The sequence below is a fragment of the Coturnix japonica genome, chromosome 16 (genome assembly GCF_054131305.1).
Source record: "Coturnix japonica strain WE chromosome 16, WE-NBRP24, whole genome shotgun sequence".
NCBI lineage: Eukaryota > Metazoa > Chordata > Aves > Galliformes > Phasianidae > Coturnix > Coturnix japonica.
In genome coordinates, this window is record NC_140678.1 from 557,598 (window position 1) to 578,176 (window position 20,579).

Here is a 20,579-nt window from a genome sequence, read left to right on the forward strand (position 1 = left end):
GAGGCACTGCTCTGTGTATGAGATGGCACAGCCCTATATATGGGGCGGCACAGCTCTACATACAATGGGATGGCAGTGCCCTGTACATAGGGTGACACTGCTCTCTATATGGGGTGGCAGTGCCCCGTACACAGATGTGCCCCCTTACACCCCATGTGATCCGGGCACCTCAGGGCTCAGGTTCACGTCGGGGCTGTTCCCCCAGCTGTCGGGGGGCGATGCAGACAGGGGGCTGCCGGACCCCCCCGAGGCGGGCGCTGTGCCGGGGTCCCGGGGGCTCAGGTTGAGTTTGGAGATGAGTGGCCGCCCCACACTCACCACCTGCTGCTCCTCCACAAAGTTGGCCCCGCCGCGGTAACGGAGCTGCAGGCACACGGTGAAGGTCAGCTCCTGCTGCAGGGCACGGCAGTGTGGGCACAGGGGGCTTCGTCTGACCCCCCACAGCCCGCGTGGCACAGCTCTTACCCGCAACCTCTGCAGCCCACAGAGGCGGCTGTACAGGCAGCAGGACGGGCAGCTGACGCTCCAGGTGGGCACCAAGGGGCTGCCCAGCTCCTCAGGGCTCTCCCTGTTGATGCACTTCAGGTCCACGTCCAGCTCCTGCCAAGGGGGGTTTCAGGATGGGGGGCAGCACTGCGGGACCCCCCACCCCCAAGTGCTGCCCCGCTGGAGGAGCCGCCCCACCTCGGGGAGGTCGGTGAGCCTGGCCACGCACTCAGCGATGTGCCCGGGGGCGGCCAGGACGCGGGTGTAGATGATCATGATGTTGGAGAACTCCGCAGCAAAGCCCAGCTGCACCGTGACACCGCAGTCGAAGCGGAGCTGGCGGCTCTCGGGGAGGACTGCAGGGACAGCGAGCAGCGCGGTGACACCGCTCTGGTCCCTAACGGCACTTGGGTGACACTCAGGGTGACACATGGGGCAGCCCCAGCACGAAGCCTTGGTGCTGGTGGTGCTGGGGTCGCGGTGCTGGCACACACCGTGAGCTTTGGCCCATTGCAGGTTCCTGGCGGAGCTCTCGGCCCGTCCCGAGGAGCAGATGGGGTCAGTCAGCGCGCGCCGCTCCGACAGGTTACTGCGCAGCTCCAGCGCCTGGCGGCCCCGCGTCAGCTCCAGCGTGCCCATGTCTGCGGGGCCAGGCACAGCGAGGGGTCAGGGGGGATTTTGGCCCCTCCAAGCCTTGCTGCGCGGCACTCACCCTCAGCCACCTTGTCCAGCAGCACCGTGATCTTCTCGTCCTCCAGCAGCCAGCGCTTGAGGAAGGTGACGAAGACGCCGTTGGAGAGCTCGTCCTGGCTCAGCTCGTAGGCTTCAGCATCCGCACATCTGTGGGGATGGGAAGGGGGGGCTCAAGGCACTGGGAGCCCCATCCATGCTGCAGGAATCCTGCTGGGGTGGGACGTCCTCAACCCAAATCCCTGCAATCCAGGTGTCTGAACCCAATCCCAGCCCTGCTCTGGGCCAGGGAAACGTGTCCTGCCGGCCCCACAGCAAGGAGGGTGCGCGAGGGGGGACCCACGTGGCGTAGCCAAAGACGATGTTGGCCGTCACCTCCAGCGCCCCAACCTGCGGCACGACGTCGTCGTTGAGGTTCCTGCGAGAGAAAAGCTGCTGGGAGCTGCGGGGCCACGTGGGGGGGCACCCAAAAGAGCCACAGGTGGGGACCCCTCGTTCTGTGCCCCATAGGTGGGACGTGGGGTCACCTCTTGCGGCACATGTCGAGCAGGAAGATGTTGAGGCCGGTGCGGCGCTGCTGCATGCGCTGCAGCACGTGCTGCACACACAGGCAGTGGGCAGAGGTGTAGGAGCCGGGCGCGTCGATGGGCACCATGAAGCTGGTGCCGAAGTTCTCATAGCCGTGCCCGGCGTAGTACAGCAGCCCTGGAGGGAGACGGGATGGTGGCACCTCCCACCCCTCCTCCTGTCCCCAAACCCCACCCAGGGAGCCCCGCAGCCCCCAGAGCTGCCCCACCATAGACCCCTTTGTCGAGGAGCAGCAGGAATTCATCGACCGCCATCTGCATCTCGTCCCGGCGCAGGTCCAGCAGTGACACCACCTTGAAGTCCAGCTGCTGCAGCAGCGCACCCAGCGCGTGCACGTCCACCATGGGCGCCCGCAGGTGCTTGTGGTGCATGTAGTGCATGTTGCCCAGCAGCAGCGCCACTTTGTCTGTGGCTGCAGGGACAGAGGGGACACAGGGGGACTCTCACGCTGTCCCTATTGCCCTGCGCTGTATTACAGCCCCTGCAGGGTCCCCCACCCCTCCTGGATGGGATCTCACCATACAGCTGGTCAGGGCTGCCCGGTTCTGGGGAATCTGTGAAGAGAGAAGTGTTGGCCACGGCTCCGAGCACAGCAATGGGACGGTGCCACCACCTGTACCTACCTCCAACCCCATCCTGCCAGGGGGCTCCGGAGGCAAAGAGCCGCGGGCCTGGGGCAGCACAAAGTGGGGTCAGGAGAGGGGGGTTATGGGGCTGTGGGGCTGCACAGCACACAGGGTGCTGTAGGGCAGGGAACATGGGATGCAGAGGGTGCCCTCACCGATCTCCACATCCACCTCCTGGCTCCACAGCTCGTGGAAGAGGTTGAACACACGACACGAGTACGTGCCCCGCTCGGCTGTGGTCACCAGCTGCACCTGAAGGGGATGGAGAGCTGGGGCCACTGAGCTGCCCCACACTGCACTCCACTGCCCCACACCAAGCTGTGCCATGCCACACAGTGCCACATGAGGGGTCTGCAGTACCTGCAGCCGTGGGTCTCGTGCTCCCTCCACAGGGCGCCGGTTCCTGAACCACTGGTACTGTGGTGGTGGGTTGCCCTGAGCTCTGCACTCCAGCACCAGCGGGTCCCCCTCAGCCAGGCAGCACGGCCGCGGCTGCTGCAGGATCTGCAGCCCCACCATGTTGGGGCAGTAACCGCTGCCTGTGGATGGGGGGTGGCAGTTCAGCTGTAACCAGCTGCCCTCGGCTCCACGATGCCCACATTGAGACCCCAGAGCCCACCTGATTCGGGGCTGTGGCTCCTCTTCACTTGGATGTGAGCCCACCTGGAGAAGGCGAAGGCGGCCCCGCAGCTCACCCGGCAGATGAACCACTGGGGCAGCCCTGGCAGCGCAGCTGTGTCGACCAGCAGCTCCGGGGCTGTGGCTCCGGGCACCTACAGCACAGAGCAAAGGGCTCAGGACGCTCAGCCCCAACAGTGCAGCTGCCGGGGGGGGATGTGGGTCTCACCTCCTGCTTCCCACAGAACCACTGGTAGGTGAGCCCCGATGGGCCGGTGGCCCAGCAGGTCAAGGACACCCGTGTCCCCTCTGCCACCACCTGTGACTCCGGCTGCACCGTGATGCGGATCACATTGTGGACTATAGAAGAGCCCAGGATGGTTGAGAGCCCTGTCCCACATCGCCCCATTCCAGCCATCTCACTTTACCCCATTCAGTGCCACCCTACGGCATCCCAGCCTGTGTCGCAGCATTCTGTCCCATCCATCACATCCTGTGCTGTGCCCACCCCATCCACACCTCATCAACCCTCTTCCCATCCCACTCCAACACTCACTTCCCTTCTAACCCACCCTACTGCACCATCTCCCATCCCTTCCCATCCCACCTCATCTACCCTACTGCATCCATCCCATCCCACCCACCCATCCCACCCTTCTCATCCCATTCCACCCCACCCACCACGCTGCATTAATCCAACCCAACCCCAACCCACCCAACCTGCTGCACCCGTCCCAGCCCATCTCACCTCCCCACTGTCACTCCACCAGCAGGACGACCCCCTCACCTCCTCGCTTTCCCCCCACTGACCCCTCAGCCCCCAGGTGACACCAGTCCATCCCTACCAGCACTGCTGAGGACCTGGAAGGCCCGTGTGTGCCCCATCCTGAGCAGGCAGCCCCGCAGGTACCAGAGGGTGCACTCTCGCTTGGCCAGGAGCTGCAGGAGGCTCTGAGTGGGGCTGCCCAGGGGCTCCAGCACCTTCAGCGAGCACATCTCCAGCTCCTCCTCACTGTGAGGGGCAGCAGGGACGCAATGGGGTGGTTGTGGCCACAATGGGGTTGTTGGGGGGGGCAGAGGGTCCATCCCAAGGTCCCCCCATCCCTACCTGCACTTGAAGCGTTTCTCTGCCCCAGCCACCTCCGCCAGTTTGCGCCAGCCCCGTCCAGCCGTGTCCAGGAGCTCACAGAGCTGGGCCACCACCTCCTCCCCCAGGGAGCCAATGGGCAAACTCCAGTCCCCCATCCTGCCCCACAGCTGCTGCCTCGGGCTGCGAGGGGACAGGGAGGCAGCAGGAGACGGCGGCACAGGCAGCACCCAGTGAGCACACACTGAGCCCCACACAGGGGAAATGGGGTTAGGAACAAACGCAGCCCCACGCTGCAGCACTTCTGCTTTCCTCTGCCACTTCCTGCTCTGCAGAGCAACGCGGCCCTACAGGAACCAGCACAGCCCCACCCCGGGGCTGCAGCCCCCCATCCCTGCAGTCAGAACAACACTGGGCTGTGCCGGGCCCAGGGCACATGGAAGGGGATTCTGACGTCCTTCAGCCCCCCTTGGGGATACAGTGACCTCAATGGAGTCACCTTCACCCCAAAGCCGCTGCCCTCCCACCCATCCCCACTACAGCAGGACCCACTGAGCTGCCTCAGGTCCTGCTGGCAGCAATGAGCACAGCTCCTGTTGGGGATAAAACCCAAAGAAGGGGCAGCATCAAACCTGCCCAGCGCTGTGCAGGAGGGGATGGGCACAGTGAGCACAATGAACACAGTGAGCACAGTGAGCACCTGGTGACACACAGCTGCCATGAGCGGCCTCAGCTGATCTTTATTGTCAGTCCGTATAGAGCAGATGGGGCCGGCGGTGGGAGCTGCCCCCCCATCCCGCAGCCCCTCACAACCTCCTGCTCTTCTTCAGCTTGTTGCGCTGCCACGAGTTGTGTTTCCGCAGGCGCCTCCAGTACTGCAGCGAGTCGGGGTCCAGCTCCTGCAGCTTCTTGGGGGGTCCCAGGTGCATCTGGAACAGCCTGGGGGGCACAGAGCGGGGGGGCGGCGCTGGGGGGGGTTATGGGGACACACGGAGCTGGATGGAGCTTTGGAGGCGCATCCCCCCATAGTGACCCATAGAGTCGCTGGGCCCCACGCACCACTCGGGATACTCCGCGTCGGGTCTGAGCGGCACCATGGGCGCGTCCTGCAGGTAATTCACCCCCACGGCGAAGTTGGCCAACGTGGCGGGGTCCGTGACGAGCTCCGGGCCCTTGGGCGGCTCCTTCGGGGCGCTCTTACCTTTCGGCTTCACACCTGGGGGGGAACGGGGGGAGATGGAACCGACGGGACACGGGGCGGGGACACGCGTGGAGCGACACGGCGCGGGCTGGGGCTGGGTCACGGGACGGGGCGTCCAGCAGCTCCCGGTACCGGCCGCGTTACCGGAGCTCGGGGCCCATCGCGGCCTCACCCACTTTCTTGGCGTATCCGCGGTTGGCGCCGCCCCGCACGGCGCTCACAGCGCTCAGAGCACGGAGCAGCCGCGCCGCCATGGCGGGTAACGGGACAACAACGGGACAACGGGACACAACGGGACAACGGGACACGGCGGGACACGCGTGCGCACCGGCCGCGCCCGGAAGTGGTTGCTGGGTAGGCCCGGAAGTGGTTCGGGGTCGGCCCGCTCCGTGAGTCCCGTCCCGTTCGGTTCCGGGTTCCGTTCCGGTTCCGTTCCGGTTCCGTTCCGGTTCCGTTCCGGTTCCGTCCCTCCCCCCCCATGTCCCCCGGTCCCGCCGTCTCCCCGTGCACAGCGCCGTGGGTTCCCAGCCGCCCATGGACACCGACGCTCAGCCCGGTGCCGTCCAACCCGCGGTTCGGCTGGACGGGCCCGAACCGGGCGGTTCCGCGGGTCGGCGGAGCGGCCCGGAGCCGGGAGCGGGGCCGGGTTCGGCCGTGAGCGTTAACGGGGGGAACGGAGCGGGATCGGGACGGGAGATGATGGAGGCGGTGACCGTGGGAGCAGAGCGGACACCGAGCACCGGGAGCGACCCCCGGGACACGGGACCGGCCCGACCCGCCACCGGCGCCGTGGAGCTGGACGAGGAGCCGGAGCTGCAGGTTCTGCTGCCCGGGATGGAGCCGCCCGGTCCCGCTCCGCGCGATGTCCCGGTGCCGCGGTGCCGGCCCTGCCCGCTGCACGTGGCCACGGGCCGGGGCCTGGCGGTGCGTCCCTGCTGCTCGCCGCGCTCCCGGCCCCGCCACGGGTTGTTGTTCGCCGAGGCCGACAGGGACGATCTGCTGAACCTGCTGCGCTACGAGGGGGGGCCCGAGGCCGACACCGACACGGCCCTGACCCGCTCCGAGCTCCTGACCGGCACCGGGCTGCACGCGCTGCGGACACCGGAGGAGCGCGGTGCTGACGGGCCGGGCGGCCCCGAGGAAAATCCTCCTGTCAGCCGGATTCATGGGGATGGGGACAGACCCGGCCGTGGGGGCAGCGGGTTCAGCTCAACGGAGCCGCCGTGGGCAGAACTGACTCCTGCCGTGAGCCCGGACACGGAGCAGCCGCCACAACGTGTGACCGTGAGTGCGGGCACGTGGTGCCCCTCAGCTCTGCTTCATTGTGGGCTCTGGGGGCAGGAGGAAACGAGGGGCAGCGTCTCCCCGGGTCCTGTGGGGCATCGCGCTGCTGTGGGGGGCGCCCTCAGTGCTGTCCTGAGTGTGAGGGGAGGGTTGTGTCTGTGATTCTCGGGGGAAGCCAGTAGGTCTGAACAGCCCCAGCACCGCGTGTCCCTGCTCCTGTGATGCTCCCCAGGCTCCCAGGCAGCGCTTCACCCTTCTGTTGCTTTGCAGAACAAGGAATCCCCCCCCTCCTGCCTGGCCTTCAAAGAAGGTGAGTTCCTCCCGTACAGGAGCTCAGTTAACAGGGGGCAGGAGGAAACCAGCCCCTGCTTTAGCCCTCCCTGTCTCTCAGTTCCAGGCCCCTGTGACCCGGAGGATCTGCTGGACGGTGTCATTTTTGGGGCAAAATACCTGGGCTCCACACAGCTGGTCTCAGAGAGGAACCCGCCCACCAGCGTCCGCATGGCGCAGGCGCAGGAGGCTGTGGACAGAATCAAGGTGCAGGCAGGGCCACGTCCTGGCCTCCCGTGGGTGCTGGGCAGGGACCAGCAGTGACTTCACTGTGCTGCTTCGCTCCACAGGCACCAGAGGGAGAGTCCCAGCCCATGACAGAGGTGGATCTGTTTGTCTCCACACAGAGGATCAAGGTGCTGACAGCTGACACGCAGGTGAGCAGGGATGGGCCTTCATGGCCCTGGGGCTGCTGAGACCCTCCTGTCTGCGGGGGGATCTTCTCTGCCTCCCTCACTGGGGGTTGTGCCCAGGGATGGCCGGGGCAGCAGCAGCTGTGGGGAGCTGTCAGTCTCAGCCATGCAAGGTTGCAAAGTGGGATCTGAACCAGACTGAGCCTCCATCGTCCCAGCGTGCGGCAGCACCTGGCTGGCTTGTGTGCTGCACAGAGGGGTGGGCTGAAGGTCTGCGCTGTGTTCCCTTGCCAGGAGGCCATGATGGATCACTCCCTGCAGACCATCTCCTACATCGCCGACATCGGCTCCCTCGTGGTGCTCATGGCACGCCGCAAGCTGCCTCAAAGGGCAGAGGCAGCAGAGGAGAAGCGGCTCTACAAGATGATCTGCCACGTCTTCCACTCGGCTGATGTGAGTGGCAGCGAGCCCCGAGGGAGGGTGGGCTGCTGGTGGGCTCCTGCAGCCACCAGGATGGGGATCATTACTGCAAAGTGCCCTGCAGCTCCCAGGCCCTGTCTGTGCTGCTGGGTCCACTTTGGCTATCAGGACATGGCCCTGGGCACAAATATCCCCCATCTGTCCCCAGGCCCAGATCATCGCTCAGGCCATCGGGCAGGCATTTGGTGTGGCCTACCAGCGCTTCCTGGAGGCCAACAGCATCGACCCGAGCGAGCTGAGCCCTCGCCAGTACAGCCGTGCCCTTGAAGACCAGGAGCAGCACAACGCAGAGCTGACACACTTCTCCCGGCAGGAGAACTGCAAGGATGTAAGAGCTGCTTTGGAGGGGTGTGGGCAGCGTGGTGTCTGTGTGTCACAGCAGGGCTCCCTACCAACCTGGGCCCTATCCCAGCTCACCCTGAGCCCCGTACCCCCAGGCAGGGGATGTGGTGCACGCCCCAGCTCTCTGTCTTGGTCCCCCCTCCCCAGGTCTGCATCCGGAAGCAGAAGGGGGAGATTCTGGGCATCGCCATCGTGGAGTCAGGCTGGGGCTCCATCCTGCCCACCGTTGTCATCGCCAACCTGATGCACGGGGGCCCCGCAGAGAGGTCGGGTGAGCTGAGCATCGGGGACCGCCTCATGTCCATCAACGGGACGAGCCTGGTGGGGCTGCCCCTCACCACCTGCCAGAGCATCATCCGGGTGAGTTCTCACTGCTCTGGTGGAGATGGGAAACAGCCTGGTGGTGTCTGGGGTGTCAGTAACAGTGAGGACACAGGGGCAAGAGGGCCTGTATCTGCTCTGTGCAAACCCTCAGCCTTCCCTTGAGCAACACAGCTCTGTCCTCTCTCACAACCCCTCCAAGTGACTCTCTGAAGTCTGATGCAGCCCCCCTTCGCTTTGCAGGAGCTGAAGCACCGGACAGAGGTGACGCTGAACATAGTGCACTGCTCCCCTGTCACCACCGCTGTCATCCGGCGCCCTGACACCAAGTACCAGCTGGGCTTCTGTGTGGAGAACGGTGTGGTGAGTGCTGTGGGTGGGAGCAGAGCCAGGCGGGGGCTGCCCGAGGTTTCTTCCACCTGCCTGGCAAAGGGACTCGCTGGCTGTGCCCTCAGCACACAATGACAAACCTTCAGCACTGACAGCTTGTGAGGTTCCACGGGGCTCTGTGCCATGGTGGAAGGTTCCTCGTTGCTCTCCCACAGTGCTGTTGTTTGGGTTTGTCTCCTTGGAGCTCCTCAACTGTTTGCTTTGGGGGTGGTGGTGGTTTCGTCCTGGCTCCCTTGGCGTGTCCTTGGAGCAGGAGGAGCAGGGTTCAGGGCAGTGCTTGTGCACGGCTGTGGATCTCAGCAGCATTCCCTGCTCCCCAGATCTGCAGCCTGATGCGTGGGGGCATCGCTGAGAAGGGCGGCATCCGTGTGGGGCACCGCATCATTGAGATCAACGGGCAGAGCGTGGTGGCCACACCACACGAGAAGATCATCCAGATGCTCACACAGGCGGTCAGTGAGGTGAGCAGAGCGGGCTGGGATCTGCCCCCACACTCCCATGGCTGCAGGTTGGGCCTGGGCCCTCACAGCAGCCTCCAGCTGCCATCTCCCGGCTGATCTGAGCCCTCTGTCCAGGTCCACATCAAGACCATGCCGGCCTCCACGTACCGCCTGCTGACGGGGCAGGAGCAGCCCGTCTTCCTCTGAGCGCTGCCTGTGCCCGGCTGTCACTGCACACACCCCTGGGGCCACAGCTCTGCCTGCTGCCCCAGCGCCGCCAGCAGAGGGCCCAATCCTGCACCCTTTCTGTTGGACTCGGGGTGCAATGGGAGGCTGTGGGCCGATGCTCAGCCTGAGCAGCGTTAGGGCCCACGGTGCTCGTGACCCTTCTCCATCTCCATTCACCCCTCTCTGCCTCAGTGCCTGCGCAGTGCCGTCCCCCTGCTCCACAGGGTCCCTTGCCCCGGCCTGGTGCTGGCAGGGGAGGGGGGACCCTGCACGAAAGGCCACCCCCCTTTCCATCACCACAGATTGTGCTTTTACACTCACCAAAGGTGCCTTTTCCCAGCTGGGGCTGGAGCTGTGCTCCAGGAGCTCATCCCAGGCAGCCCTGAGCAGCTCTGCCTCTGCACACCGAGGTGTGGGTTCATGCTGGCACCCCAAGGGAGAGCCAGCAGCCCCCAGACTCAGCCTTAAGGGCAGCAGCACCCTCAGCACCTGCTCCTCCTCCCCAGCTTTGCCAGGGGTCTGCTGGGCTGCAACCGCCGCCCTGTTATCCCTGCTGCACCCAGCTGGGAAACTACCTCTGCTTGCTCAGCACTGCCTTGAACTGTTCTGCTCACATAGCAGGGTATCGGCCCTCAGGGCTGTTCCTTAATGCAACCAAAGGGAACACGGCGTTGTTACGTCCCACAGAGCTTGGGGATGTGAACCCCACAGACCAGCCTGCAGCTGAGGGCTCGTGGGGATGTTGTTCACGAGGGCACGGCTGGGACCCTTTGCCTGAGGTGTCTGTCACAACTTTGCCTGTGCTTGGTTGGGGTAAAAAATAAAAGTCTGGGGAATGTTGGAGGCCGCATCTCACCCTGGCTGGGCTGCAGCTGAGGAAGGTTCTGCTTGAGGGACTCAGCTGAGCCCACTGCAGCGCCACACATCAGCTCAAGGCTGCTGCCCTCAGGAGGGTCCTGTGCTGATGCTTACAAGGAGAGTGGATCCCATGCAGCACACACAGCAGCAGCCCGTCCTACTCAAAAACGTCCCCTTTATTTCATCCTCAGGGGCAGGGGATGAAGCAGGGAAGGAGGCACTTGGTGCAGGCACAGCCTGCACAGCTGTGAGGTGTTGGTGGCACTGCCGGGGCTGTCACCCGGCCCTGGTGGCACAGGGCTGTGGCAGGACCGGCCCCGTGGGGCAGAGACACACAGTGATGCTCGGGGGTCACACGCAGACGTTGATCTCACTATACATCTGTAGCCGGGCCCCACTCGTAGCCTTCATCCTCATCTGAGTCATCCCTGGCTCGTGTGAATCTCCTCCTCACGGCCTCGTGCTCATAATCCCTGTGGGACGAGATGCTGCACTGACACCACTGAGACTGACCACTGGAGGCGGCCGCTGCCACGCAGGGCCAGGCTGTGCAGAGCTGTGCAGAGCTGAGCAGAGCTGTGCAGAGCTGAGCAGAGCTGAGCAGAGCTGAGCAGCACGCAGGTACCTCAGGTGCTCCTGTGCCCACTGTCCCTGCGGCTGCTGCTCTGTCACCTGTGAAAACAGACAGGTGTGAGGGGGGGGCAGCAGGAATTGTGTTTCAGCTGGGACTGGGCTGTGATCCCCTGGGGCAATGGGTGGGCAAGGCACTAACACTGGACCTGCAGACATCAGAGGTGACAGCCCTTCTGCCACGAGGGTTAGGAATTCAGCCCTGTGCCCCCCCCGTGCCCCCCGTCCTGCTGTGGGGGACCCACCTGCTGGCTCACACTGTGACTGGGGTACGTCTGCGCCGGCTCAGAGGAGCGGGAAAGCGCAGGATGGTTGTAGGCGTCCTCTGCCTCGCCGTCGGTGTAGGCACCCCCCTCCCCATCCGTGTCGTCGTAGTCGCTGTTGGCGTGACTGTCGCAGGTCAGGTAACCCGAGGCTGCCCTGCTCGGCGGGTTCAGCAGGTCCAGGCTGTCCCCCAGCGCTGCGTCCACCTGTGGGAAGGGACAATGGGCACCTCGGTGTCTGGGCACAGAGGGCAGACGCAGCCCTGTGCAGCCCCTGCAGGGCTCAGCCTTTCTGCTCCATACATGCTCCACCGCCGTCCAGATGGGCTGGCTCTGCTGAGTCCTGACGATGCCCTTGATCTCCTCGTACCAGGCGTTGCCGCTGCCGCTGAGGCTGATGGTGGCGGTGAAGAGGTGGCTGCAGTACTTCTTCATCTTGCTGGCCTGGGCGTAGAGGCGCCGGGAGCTCTTCCTGGAGTCAGGTGCCAGCCACTGGCGCATGGCCTTGATGCCCTGCCGGCTCTCGGGCTCACAGAACACCACCACGGGGTAGTACTGCACGTAGTTGAGGCGCTCCACCGCTGATGGCGTGATGTCCAGCAGTGCGTGCTTGTCCTGGGGCAGGGCAGCAGCACTCAGCCCTGCTGCAGACAGGGTCCCCCACCCGGCTCCCATCCCAGCACACAGGAAGGTTTTGCAAGCTCTCACCCTTTCAGCAATCTGCCGCACTGAATCCAGCTTGATGACCTTGGATGACGACCCATCTCGTGGCACACTCGCTGCAGGACACAGAGACAGGGTCAGAGAGGGGCTGGGGCAGATGTGCCACCTGTGTAGGTCTGGCCATGCTGGGTCCCAGAGCCGTGTGCCTCAATGGGGGCTGTGTGGGACCTGCCTTGCCTCACGGTGTGGGGGGGGAAGGGGTTCCTGAGTCCAAGAGGGTGCTGGGGTGTCATGGAGGGGTCACAAGGAAGGATCAGGACAGAGTAAAAAGCTCCCACGACCATCTACACCAATGTCCAGCTGCTAAGTGTAATTCATCACACTGTGGAGGGCACTTACGTGCAATCTCAAAGAGCTCAGGCTGTTCCGTGCTCAGTTTCTGCATGGCAATGTCTGTGATGGGGCCCAGGATCACCACCGGCCGCTTGAAACTGGCTGGGGGGAGAAGACAGAGCAGCTCAGGGGGGCTGGGCGCAGGGACAGCCCCAGGGCTGAGGACTCTGGGTGGGTCCAGGCAGCCCGATACCCACCTTCCTTCAGAACCACCCTCTCATATGGGGGGTAGTGGCCCTGCTTTGTGAGGGCAGTCAGATCCTCGCGGCTCTTCCGCAGCGTCTTCTTGGCTCCCCGCAGACCCCGCAGCTTCCAGAACTCAGCCCGTGCCCCCGAGGGGTTGGTGCCAGGCGTGGCTTTCAGCACAGACTCCAGGCTGGCAAACTGCTCAGCCCTGGGAAGGGAAAGGGCTCAGGATCTGCAGCCTTGGATTTGCTCCTTCCATTCAAGGAGCTGGGCAGGAGTTGGGGTCTCCACTTGGTGACAGGGCTGATTCAGGCTGGGAAGCCCCTCCAGGACCTCCGTCAACCACAGCATCATCAACCCCAGCCCAGGCACCAGGCAGGTATTACATCAGCTCACGCTTCCCACCACCACCCATCAACCCTTACCCAGCTCTTACTGGGCCCACCACCCACATCCCTGTATCACTAGGGAGCCATCCCCTGGCTCTTTCCCTACCTGCTCTGGTTGGGGATGATGCCCTTCTCCTGCTCCTGCAGGTCCCTGCCCATGCGCACAGCCAGCCAGCTCCCCAGCTTCCCTCGGTACATGGTGTCCAGCACATGGAAGACGTCCCCACGGACAAAGCTGAGCCCTGAAGGCGTGTCCTTCTCGTAGTCAAAATGCGTCCGAATGTAGAAGGAATCGCCCACATTGGATGAGATCATCTTTCTGTAAACTGGAGCCCGGGGTGAGAGTGACCATCAGGGAAGAGTGGGTAGAGGAGGAATTAGGGGTAAAGGAAGGTGCTGTGCTGGCCAAGGGGGACCCTGGGGACACCTTATTTATGCGTGGTGCTCTTGGGCACACTGAGGACAGCAGGACTTGGCCCTACAGCACACAGTGGCCACTTCAAGTTGATCCACAGAGCCAAAAAACCCCCCTGCTTCTGGATGCCACAAATGGCACTCCAGGATCATCCAGTGTGCTCCCATCAGCTCCCAGGGGAAGGGGAGGACGGTGTGGGGAAGAAGGACCACATTGTGGGGCAGAAAAGAGTTGTGAGGAGCTGAGCAGTCCAATGCTCACTCAGAAGAGACGGAGAGACATGAGCCCAGGAAGTCACCAGCCATCACTCACTGTCCTGCTTGCTCTGGATCCGCAGTGTGACGTCCTCACCCGGTGGGAGCTTCATGAGGAACTGCACTGCCTCCTCACGGGTCAGGTTCTGGAAACTGGTGCCGTTCACCTGTGTGGGAAAGTACTCAGGTGTGTCCCACCAGTGGGATGGAAGGCAGGGGCTCCAGCATGGTCTCAGGGCCCCAGGGGGCCCAGGGAGTAGGAGGACTAACTGGCCCCTGCTAGCACAATGCTGGGAACAGGACCATCCCCTATCAGCACTGCCTCAAAATGATGCTCAGTGGGAGAAATTGAAACAGTATGAGGAGTATTTGGCATGGGAGGGACAGGGAGAAGCCAGGCACTAAATCATTCAGTGCCACTCCCACTCCCAGGTACCTGCAGGATCTGGTCCCCTTCCTCGATGCCCTGGCTGTCGGCCGGGCTCCCCTCCTGCACACCCGACACGAAGATGCCCACGTCGTTCCCACCAGCCAGCCGCAGCCCCACGCTCCTGGCCTTCACAAACTGCACCACTCTGGAGTCAGGACTGTACCTGCCCGGGGGAGGCCTGGTGGTAACACAATGATGGTCACCAATGCTGAGCCCCCAGCCCTGGAGCAGCCCCAGGGCTCAGCCCTTCCCACCACCTCTTGCAGCGACGCACCCATCGTTGGGGGCAGCTCGGGCAGTGGTTCTGCTGTGGGGGCTGTGGTGGCCATCCTGTTCCATGGCTTCCAATGTGTCTGCAAGGAAGGAGAGCTGGTCCAGGAGGTGCCGATGGCTGTGTGCCTCTTCCCCAGACCACCGAGACATGGGGAGAGCTGGTGGGATGGGAGTGGGGACACGGAGAAGCCTGGAGCTTGCTCAGAGCCCTCAGCTCCCCCCAGCACAATCTGAGCTCACCCACCATGGCTCAGAGCACCATCCATGTTTGTGTCAGTTGCAGCATTCCTACTTGATCGTCTCCTTTCTCTGGAATAGTCAGGGCAGGATTTATGGAAGTGGGGGCTCGATCAGCATGGCAAAGATAGGGACCAAAATGCAGTGCCACCTCCAGTGAGCTGACTCCAGCACATAAGCCCTCCAGGCAGACAGCACGGAGGAAAAAGAGGGGCTCATGAGGACACAGGGATGGGGACACTGCAGGGCTTACCCTGGTGAATTCACCCTGGCAGCAGCTGGAAGTCGTGGGGAGGTCTTAGGGGATGGTGGGTTGGACAGGTCAGAGTCGATGTCGGAGATATCTGCAGCAACAGAAGGGGAGAGGCATCAGTGCCCATCCAGTCCCCTGCTGTGCAGTGGAACCCCAGTACTGCCACTCTGTCCCCTCACCGTCCATCCGGGAGCTGTCACTCTGGTAGTCTTCCATGTTGGGGATATTGATCAGGAACTGCCGGTGGTCCCGGAGGACGTGCAGGGTCAGGATCCCCTCTGTCCGCTCAATGAGCCGCTGGGTGTCAGCCAGGGACATGTCCTCGCTGGCCACCCCGTTGATCTGGAGGGGCAGAGCAGGAAGGCCTCAGGGCGCTCGCTCCTGGGAAAGGCACCCCAGGAAAACCCTGATCACACAGAGATGCTCCCACCACAGCGTTCCCAGGTCCCTTCCCAGCGCATGCAAACTCTGTTCTGCAGTTTTACCCTCCCCAGACACCTCAAGCATCATTTCATCTGTCACGCCCCGAACACCTGAGCTGCTTGTTGGCAGTTCCCCCAGCAGGGACACACACACAGGAGCCATGGGGACACCCTCAGCTCGTCCCCTGCAGTTACACCAGACACGACAACCACCCAAAAGGGGGATACTGGGTCCCACAAGGTGCCGTGCAACCCTTGTTACTCCATACCTTCAGGATGAGGTCTCCCTCCTGCAAGGAGCTGCGCCTCGCCGCCAGCCCACTCTCCACTATGTGCTTGATGAAGAGCTGGCTGCCCAGCTTCAGGCCGTACTCTGCATCAGAGAGCCCATGGCAGCTGGGGCTGGGCAGAAGGATCCCCTCCAAGTTCCCATTTGCCGCCACCCCACAAACACACTCCAGCTCCCATCAGGCCGTCAGCAAGACCCAGAGCTGAGCTGTGACACCCTGCAGTACTGAACCCATTGCCCCAGTGCTGCCTGCTAAAGCCTCACTCCAGGGACACGCAGCCACTGACTGGACAAGACCCAGGGATGGAGGGTGCAGGCAGCCCCTACCTTCATCCTCCTTCCTCTTCACCAGCACTGATGTGATGGGTTTTGTTGGCACATCCCGGCGCGGCAGCCTCTTGAACCCGGACACCAGCTCCAGCCCGTTGGTGTCCCCTTCGTGGCCAAGGCTGTTGGTGGAGCGGTGCCGGCTGTAACCCCTGTGCTCTGAGCCGCTGTCGGGGCTGTGCCTCCAGTGGCTGCTGTCCTGGCTTCGCCTTCGGCTGCGGGACGACTTGTGGTGGCGGCGGTCATCCCGCTGGTGACCTGAGCTCCTCTCACTGGACGAGTCCCCATCGTAGTCCTGGTCCAGGTCATCTCGGGAGCGGTGCTGGCTGGTGCTGTGCAGGGCTGGATCCACACCACGAGGGTCGTAGTCCTCGTCCGAGTCGTAGCGCCGGGTTGCAGCAGGGGATGCAGGGCTGCTCTTGCTCATGGGGAGGTGGATTTTCTTTTGTCTTTTCAGTGTCTGCAGGTGGAAAGAAAGAAGGAAGGGATGCAGACGAGGTGATTTCCCTGCCCAGAAATGAACCATGGGTACCCTGCGGTAGCAGAGCGCAGTGGTGAATCAGGAGTGGGGCGCTGCCCAAAGCCACCATGCACCCTGCAACATGCACAGTGATACAGGGACAGGACGGGGACAAGCACGGAGCTGTCCCACTGCAGGGCACACTCACAATGTTGGCGATCTTGCCGCAGGTCTTGAGTGTCTGGATGGCAAAGGAGGATGAGACATTCTCCATGGAAAGGCCGTTCACCATCACGATCTGATCCTTCCTCCTGTGAGGGGAGTTCAGCCATGGCTCTGCCTCAGGTTGCAGCAGCAATTTGCTGCCCTTCCTGTCCCCACTGGCAGCAATGACCCCCACTGTGTCCCCACGTCCCTGTACACTCACTGAAGCTGGCCAAACGCTGGTCCTCTGGACACCACATCCGAGACGATGACAGCTGTGTCCCCAGTCACCTTGTTGGGACGGTCCCGGCCACCCGAAACGGCAAAACCGAAGCCCCGATGAGGGTCCTGGCAGGGAGGGACAGAGAGGGGCTCACAGCCTGTCCCAGCACCACCACCCCACAGCCCCCTCAGCCAAGCTCACCTTGCTCAGCGTCACCGTGTGCTGCTCCCAGATCAGCATCTCCTCCATGGCAGCCACCTGCCAACGCAAGTGAGGGAAGATGAGCACTGAGGCTGAGCAGCACCTTGGCTCCAGCCCAGGGGCTGGGGGTGCAGATCGGCTCTGGCTCTTTTTTACAGCCACCAGCCCCTTCCTCTGCCCTGCTTTGGGCTGCAAGGCAGAGATGAAGCAAGAGCTTTCAGCATCAGCCGAGCTGCCAGCACTGGGGTTTCGAGGGCACTGCGGACATGGCACCCCACCAGCTGCCACTGCCGTGTCCCCACTGCCCTCCCTGCCCCAGCAGCCAGCAGACCCCCAGGGCTGCCTCTGATGGTGCTCCCGTGCCCTCCCAGGCTGCAGCACTGCCCTGCACACGGTGTGGGATTGGGATCCCCTCTAACAGCTCCCAGAACCACAGCGAGATGCAGAATCTGTGCTCCGGGCGGGGAAAATCCCACAAACAAAGCTGGAGAGACTGCGGAAGCTGCCACGGGGCGGTGGCTCCAGCAGCTGTTTTACAGCCTCTATCTCAAGGGTCATCTGGGCACAGAAATACAAACCAGGAGGGCCGGGCAGCGCCGTGATGGATCAACCACAGCCAAGGAAATGGTGACACCGTCACGCTGCAGCAGGGAAGGGACAGGCGGCAGCTCCGTGCGGTGCCACTGCTGCCCGGCTCCCACCTGCTGCCCACAGCCACCAACCGTACAGGACACGATGCCTCTGCCCCCCGGCCCTGAGCCCACCTCAGTCACCTCCCTCCGGCCTCCCCAGGATCTCCCGGTCCCACCCGGGCGAGCAGCGCACCTGGAAGCGCACGGCCATGCTGCGGCACGGGGCGGCCGCTGCACCTGCAGCACAGCTCAGCACAGCTCAGCACCTGCAGCACAGCTCAGCACCTGCAGCACAGCTCAGCACCTGCAGCACAGCTCGGCACAGCTCAGCACGCACGGAATGCCACGGCTTGGCACAGCCCACCTCCTGCCGCACCCCGCTGCACTCGGGGCGTGCCCACGTGGGGCTGGGCGGGCATGGAGGTGCCAGGGGATCTGTGCTCCCTGTTGGCACAGCACCGCGTGGCACATGGCACAGCACTGCATGGCACAGCACTGCATGGCAGCGCTCCAGCACCGCACAACACAAGGTCGATGGGTCTGCCATAGCAAGTCGGTCAAGGCTCTGAATGGCCACTGCCTCTCCCATAACACATCTCCCAGGGCTCCCATTCACCACTGGTTCTGCTATAATGGATCTACAAAGTCTCCCATCGGCCACTGGTTCAGCCATAGCACATCTCCCAGGGCTCCCTCTGGTCAATGACTCTGACACAACCCACCTCTCTGGGCTCCCACTGTCCCATCAGCCGTGGCAGCAGCCCCCAGCTCTGGCCCTGTTTCCCATGCACCTGACCTGCGACACCCACACGTCCCTTTCCCAGCAGTGCTGATGGGGCCAAAGGCTTGTTCTGAGTCCCAGTTCAGAGCCCAATGAGCCCACTCACACTGACAACTGGGGCTGGAAACCCCACAGCCCCACTGGGAAAACAGTAGCACAGAACCAGTGGGTCCAAATGAATGCTGATTCCCATGGGAAATGCCTGTCCCTGCGGCCACAGTGAGTGAGGACAGTCCCGCAGAGGGCAGAGCTCAGGGCAAACATGCAGCTCCAGACACACCAAAGGAGCCCCAAAATGCAGTGGAGTGGTGTAATCATCCACCTGAGCCTGGGAATGACCCAGGCTGAGATCACAGGGCAGAGTCCAGGAGCACCCAGCGTCATCGGCCACCGAAACCAGCCCAGCACCCGCCCACAGGGAGCCACAGCTTCAGTGGACCCCAGACTGTGCCCCTACCTATCACTAGGACACGGTGAACTGACCTCACATTCGCATCCTGCAGCTCTCTGCCCTTGTGGGACTGAAGGAACAGTGGGACAACAGGCAGCTCCCTCTCTCCGGGAATGGCCCATGGGGACACCAAGCCCCCATTGTGCCCTCAGCCCCCCTGGGGGCCCTGCCCCGAGCTAAAGGCCGAGGCTGGCAGCCAGAGGAGCCGGCTCAGCCGGTTCCTGACAGAAACCAGCCCGCACCCGAAGTGGCCCCACCAGGAGAGGCAGTATCTGGGCTGAGCAGACCATGGCCCAGCCCAGTGCACCAGGAGCCCCACAGGCCCCACTCACATTAGGATGGCCCCCACAGTCTACCCAGTTCTGCCAAGTCACCCATCCCCTGTCAAGCATCAGCCACGCATGAAGGCATCACTGAGGTCCCAGCCTTGACAGCAGCCCCCCAGCACCTGACCCGGCCTCAGCTGCATCCCCGAGCTAGCTGATCCTGACCCTGTCCTGGTGCCGGGAGCTGCCCCAGCTGGGTGTACAAAGGTGGGATGGAAGCACGGCCTCCAGGCTGGGGTGTGGAGCCACAATGATGGGGTTCCAGCCCTGCATCCTCAAGCCTACACAGTTTGCAGCCACAGTACAGAGTAACAGAGAGCTCTGCCCCACAACCTGCTCCGGTCTCCCTGCCCGTGTGCATAGTGCCCTGTGGTGTCCCCTCCCACTCTGTCCCTGTGGTTGGGGCAGAACTCCAGGAGGGTCCTCAGACCCCCCCCCCCTCCCGGGGCTGGTGGGCACTGGCAGCCCAGAGCCGCGTCCCCGACCCCCAGCACTCACCGCGTTGTGGTTGTGGCTCGTTCCCCGCGGCTGAATCTGACCAGGAAGGAGCTGAGCGCCGGGGCTGGTGGCAGCGGTGACACTGCTGGGTGCTGCCCTGTGTAACCCTTTGTGGGCCACACGCCGCCTGCGGGACGGACACAACAGCAGCTGGGGGTCCCTGTGCAGCTGCAGCTGGTGGCTCAGCCGCATCCGCTCCCATTCTCAGCCCCGGGTACAGACGGGGCACCCGGGGACTCGGGGTGGCGGTGCCTGAGGACGGGGCGCTATTTCCCCCTCCCCAACCTCTGGATCCTGCGCCACCCGCGCTGCCAGGAGCCCCCAACTCCCCCCAGGCCCCGCAGGTCGCGGGGGCAGCGCCGGCTGGTGGTTGATGCCCGGCACCGATGGGGGCACAGGACACAACCCGGCACCTGCCGCCCAGCGGAGCCGCCACCCGCTTTTCTCCCCATCCCTCCGGCCCGGCCCCACCTCACTACGGCCCCGAGCTCGTTCCTCGTCCCGCCGGGTGCGATCCCGGCCGCAGCGCCCGGCTCCACGCGGCGGCTCCCGGCTCCAGCCGCCCTTCGGTTCCCGTGTGGCCGCGGCGGGACGATGCTCCGTGTCACGGCGCCACGGGGGGCCCAGCTCCTGCGGAACCTCCGGATCCTCCGGATCCTCCGGAGCAGCGGCCACCCCGGGCTCGGGGACATGACGGCGCTGCTCGTGTCCCGGTGCCGCCGCTCGTCCCGCAGGACGGGGCAGCTCCGAGCGGCCCCTCCCGGTTCCCTCCCTCGCAGGGACGCGGCCCCTCGGGGGCACGGCGGCATCATTAGCGCTGGTGTGGGACGCGGCCCGTGGCCGGGCGGCATTCACTGCCCGGGGCAGCCACGGCCGGAACCGGGACACAACCGTGACACAGCCGGGGATACAGGCGGATACAGGCGGATACAGGCGGATACAACCGGACACCGCCGTCCCCGGTTCCCGCCGTGCTCCGATCGCGGTGTCACGGTCCCGGCGCTGCCCGCAGTGTCCCCGTGTCCCGGTTGCCGCCAGGTGGTGCCGCAGGGCGCGG

General features: G+C 64.0%; 4 protein-coding genes across 21 annotated transcripts; 1 reads left to right on the forward strand and 3 right to left on the reverse strand.

Moving 5' to 3' along the window:
• Window positions 1-4: 4 nt before the first annotated feature.
• LOC107325680 (mucosa-associated lymphoid tissue lymphoma translocation protein 1-like) lies at window positions 5-4,412 on the reverse strand. Of its 6 annotated transcripts, XM_015886790.3 has the most exons (16): window positions 4,117-4,402; window positions 3,854-4,020; window positions 3,238-3,368; window positions 3,010-3,163; window positions 2,751-2,929; window positions 2,546-2,642; window positions 2,388-2,435; window positions 2,283-2,318; window positions 1,973-2,176; window positions 1,704-1,881; window positions 1,520-1,594; window positions 1,199-1,326; window positions 981-1,127; window positions 685-842; window positions 466-600; window positions 5-393 (listed from the first exon to the last, which is right to left on the reverse strand). In XM_015886790.3, exons 1-16 carry the CDS (start codon window positions 4,251-4,253, stop codon window positions 145-147), a joined length of 2,223 nt encoding a protein of 740 aa, XP_015742276.2. In that variant the 5' UTR covers window positions 4,254-4,402; the 3' UTR covers window positions 5-144. The 6 variants fall into 6 exon arrangements, with proteins under 6 accessions (XP_015742276.2, XP_085373608.1, XP_085373609.1 ...); XM_085517482.1 differs by having other exon boundaries at window positions 685-1,127; XM_085517483.1 differs by having other exon boundaries at window positions 2,283-2,435.
• A 387-nt stretch (window positions 4,413-4,799) lies between these two features.
• Window positions 4,800-5,635, reverse strand: MRPL54 (mitochondrial ribosomal protein L54). The gene is made up of 3 exons (XM_015886427.3): window positions 5,469-5,635; window positions 5,155-5,311; window positions 4,800-5,034 (listed from the first exon to the last, which is right to left on the reverse strand). The coding sequence occupies exons 1-3, from the start codon at window positions 5,548-5,550 to the stop codon at window positions 4,902-4,904; spliced, it is 372 nt and encodes a 123-aa protein (XP_015741913.1). The 5' UTR covers window positions 5,551-5,635; the 3' UTR covers window positions 4,800-4,901.
• A 122-nt stretch (window positions 5,636-5,757) lies between these two features.
• APBA3 (amyloid beta precursor protein binding family A member 3) lies at window positions 5,758-10,307 on the forward strand. Its single transcript, XM_015886419.3, has 10 exons — window positions 5,758-6,580; window positions 6,851-6,890; window positions 6,972-7,117; window positions 7,201-7,287; window positions 7,558-7,716; window positions 7,892-8,071; window positions 8,233-8,445; window positions 8,650-8,769; window positions 9,117-9,257; window positions 9,372-10,307. Exons 1-10 carry the CDS (start codon window positions 5,831-5,833, stop codon window positions 9,441-9,443), a joined length of 1,908 nt encoding a protein of 635 aa, XP_015741905.2. The 5' UTR covers window positions 5,758-5,830; the 3' UTR covers window positions 9,444-10,307.
• A 173-nt stretch (window positions 10,308-10,480) lies between these two features.
• On the reverse strand, window positions 10,481-20,420 carry TJP3 (tight junction protein 3). 13 transcript variants are annotated; one of them, XM_085517470.1, is made up of 21 exons: window positions 19,994-20,420; window positions 19,523-19,649; window positions 16,835-16,891; window positions 16,634-16,758; window positions 16,415-16,517; window positions 15,747-16,206; window positions 15,400-15,503; window positions 14,888-15,050; window positions 14,709-14,799; window positions 14,463-14,527; window positions 14,220-14,298; window positions 13,952-14,108; window positions 13,574-13,682; window positions 12,953-13,172; window positions 12,469-12,665; window positions 12,278-12,373; window positions 11,924-11,994; window positions 11,519-11,830; window positions 11,210-11,422; window positions 10,948-10,994; window positions 10,481-10,795 (listed from the first exon to the last, which is right to left on the reverse strand). In XM_085517470.1, exons 1-21 carry the CDS (start codon window positions 20,371-20,373, stop codon window positions 10,696-10,698), a joined length of 3,276 nt encoding a protein of 1,091 aa, XP_085373596.1. In that variant the 5' UTR covers window positions 20,374-20,420; the 3' UTR covers window positions 10,481-10,695. The 13 variants fall into 13 exon arrangements, 12 of the variants coding, with proteins under 12 accessions (XP_085373596.1, XP_015741893.2, XP_032296925.2 ...); XM_015886407.3 differs by having other exon boundaries at window positions 11,198-11,422; XM_032441034.2 differs by having other exon boundaries at window positions 13,952-14,123.
• Between the last annotated feature and the right edge of the window lie 159 nt (window positions 20,421-20,579).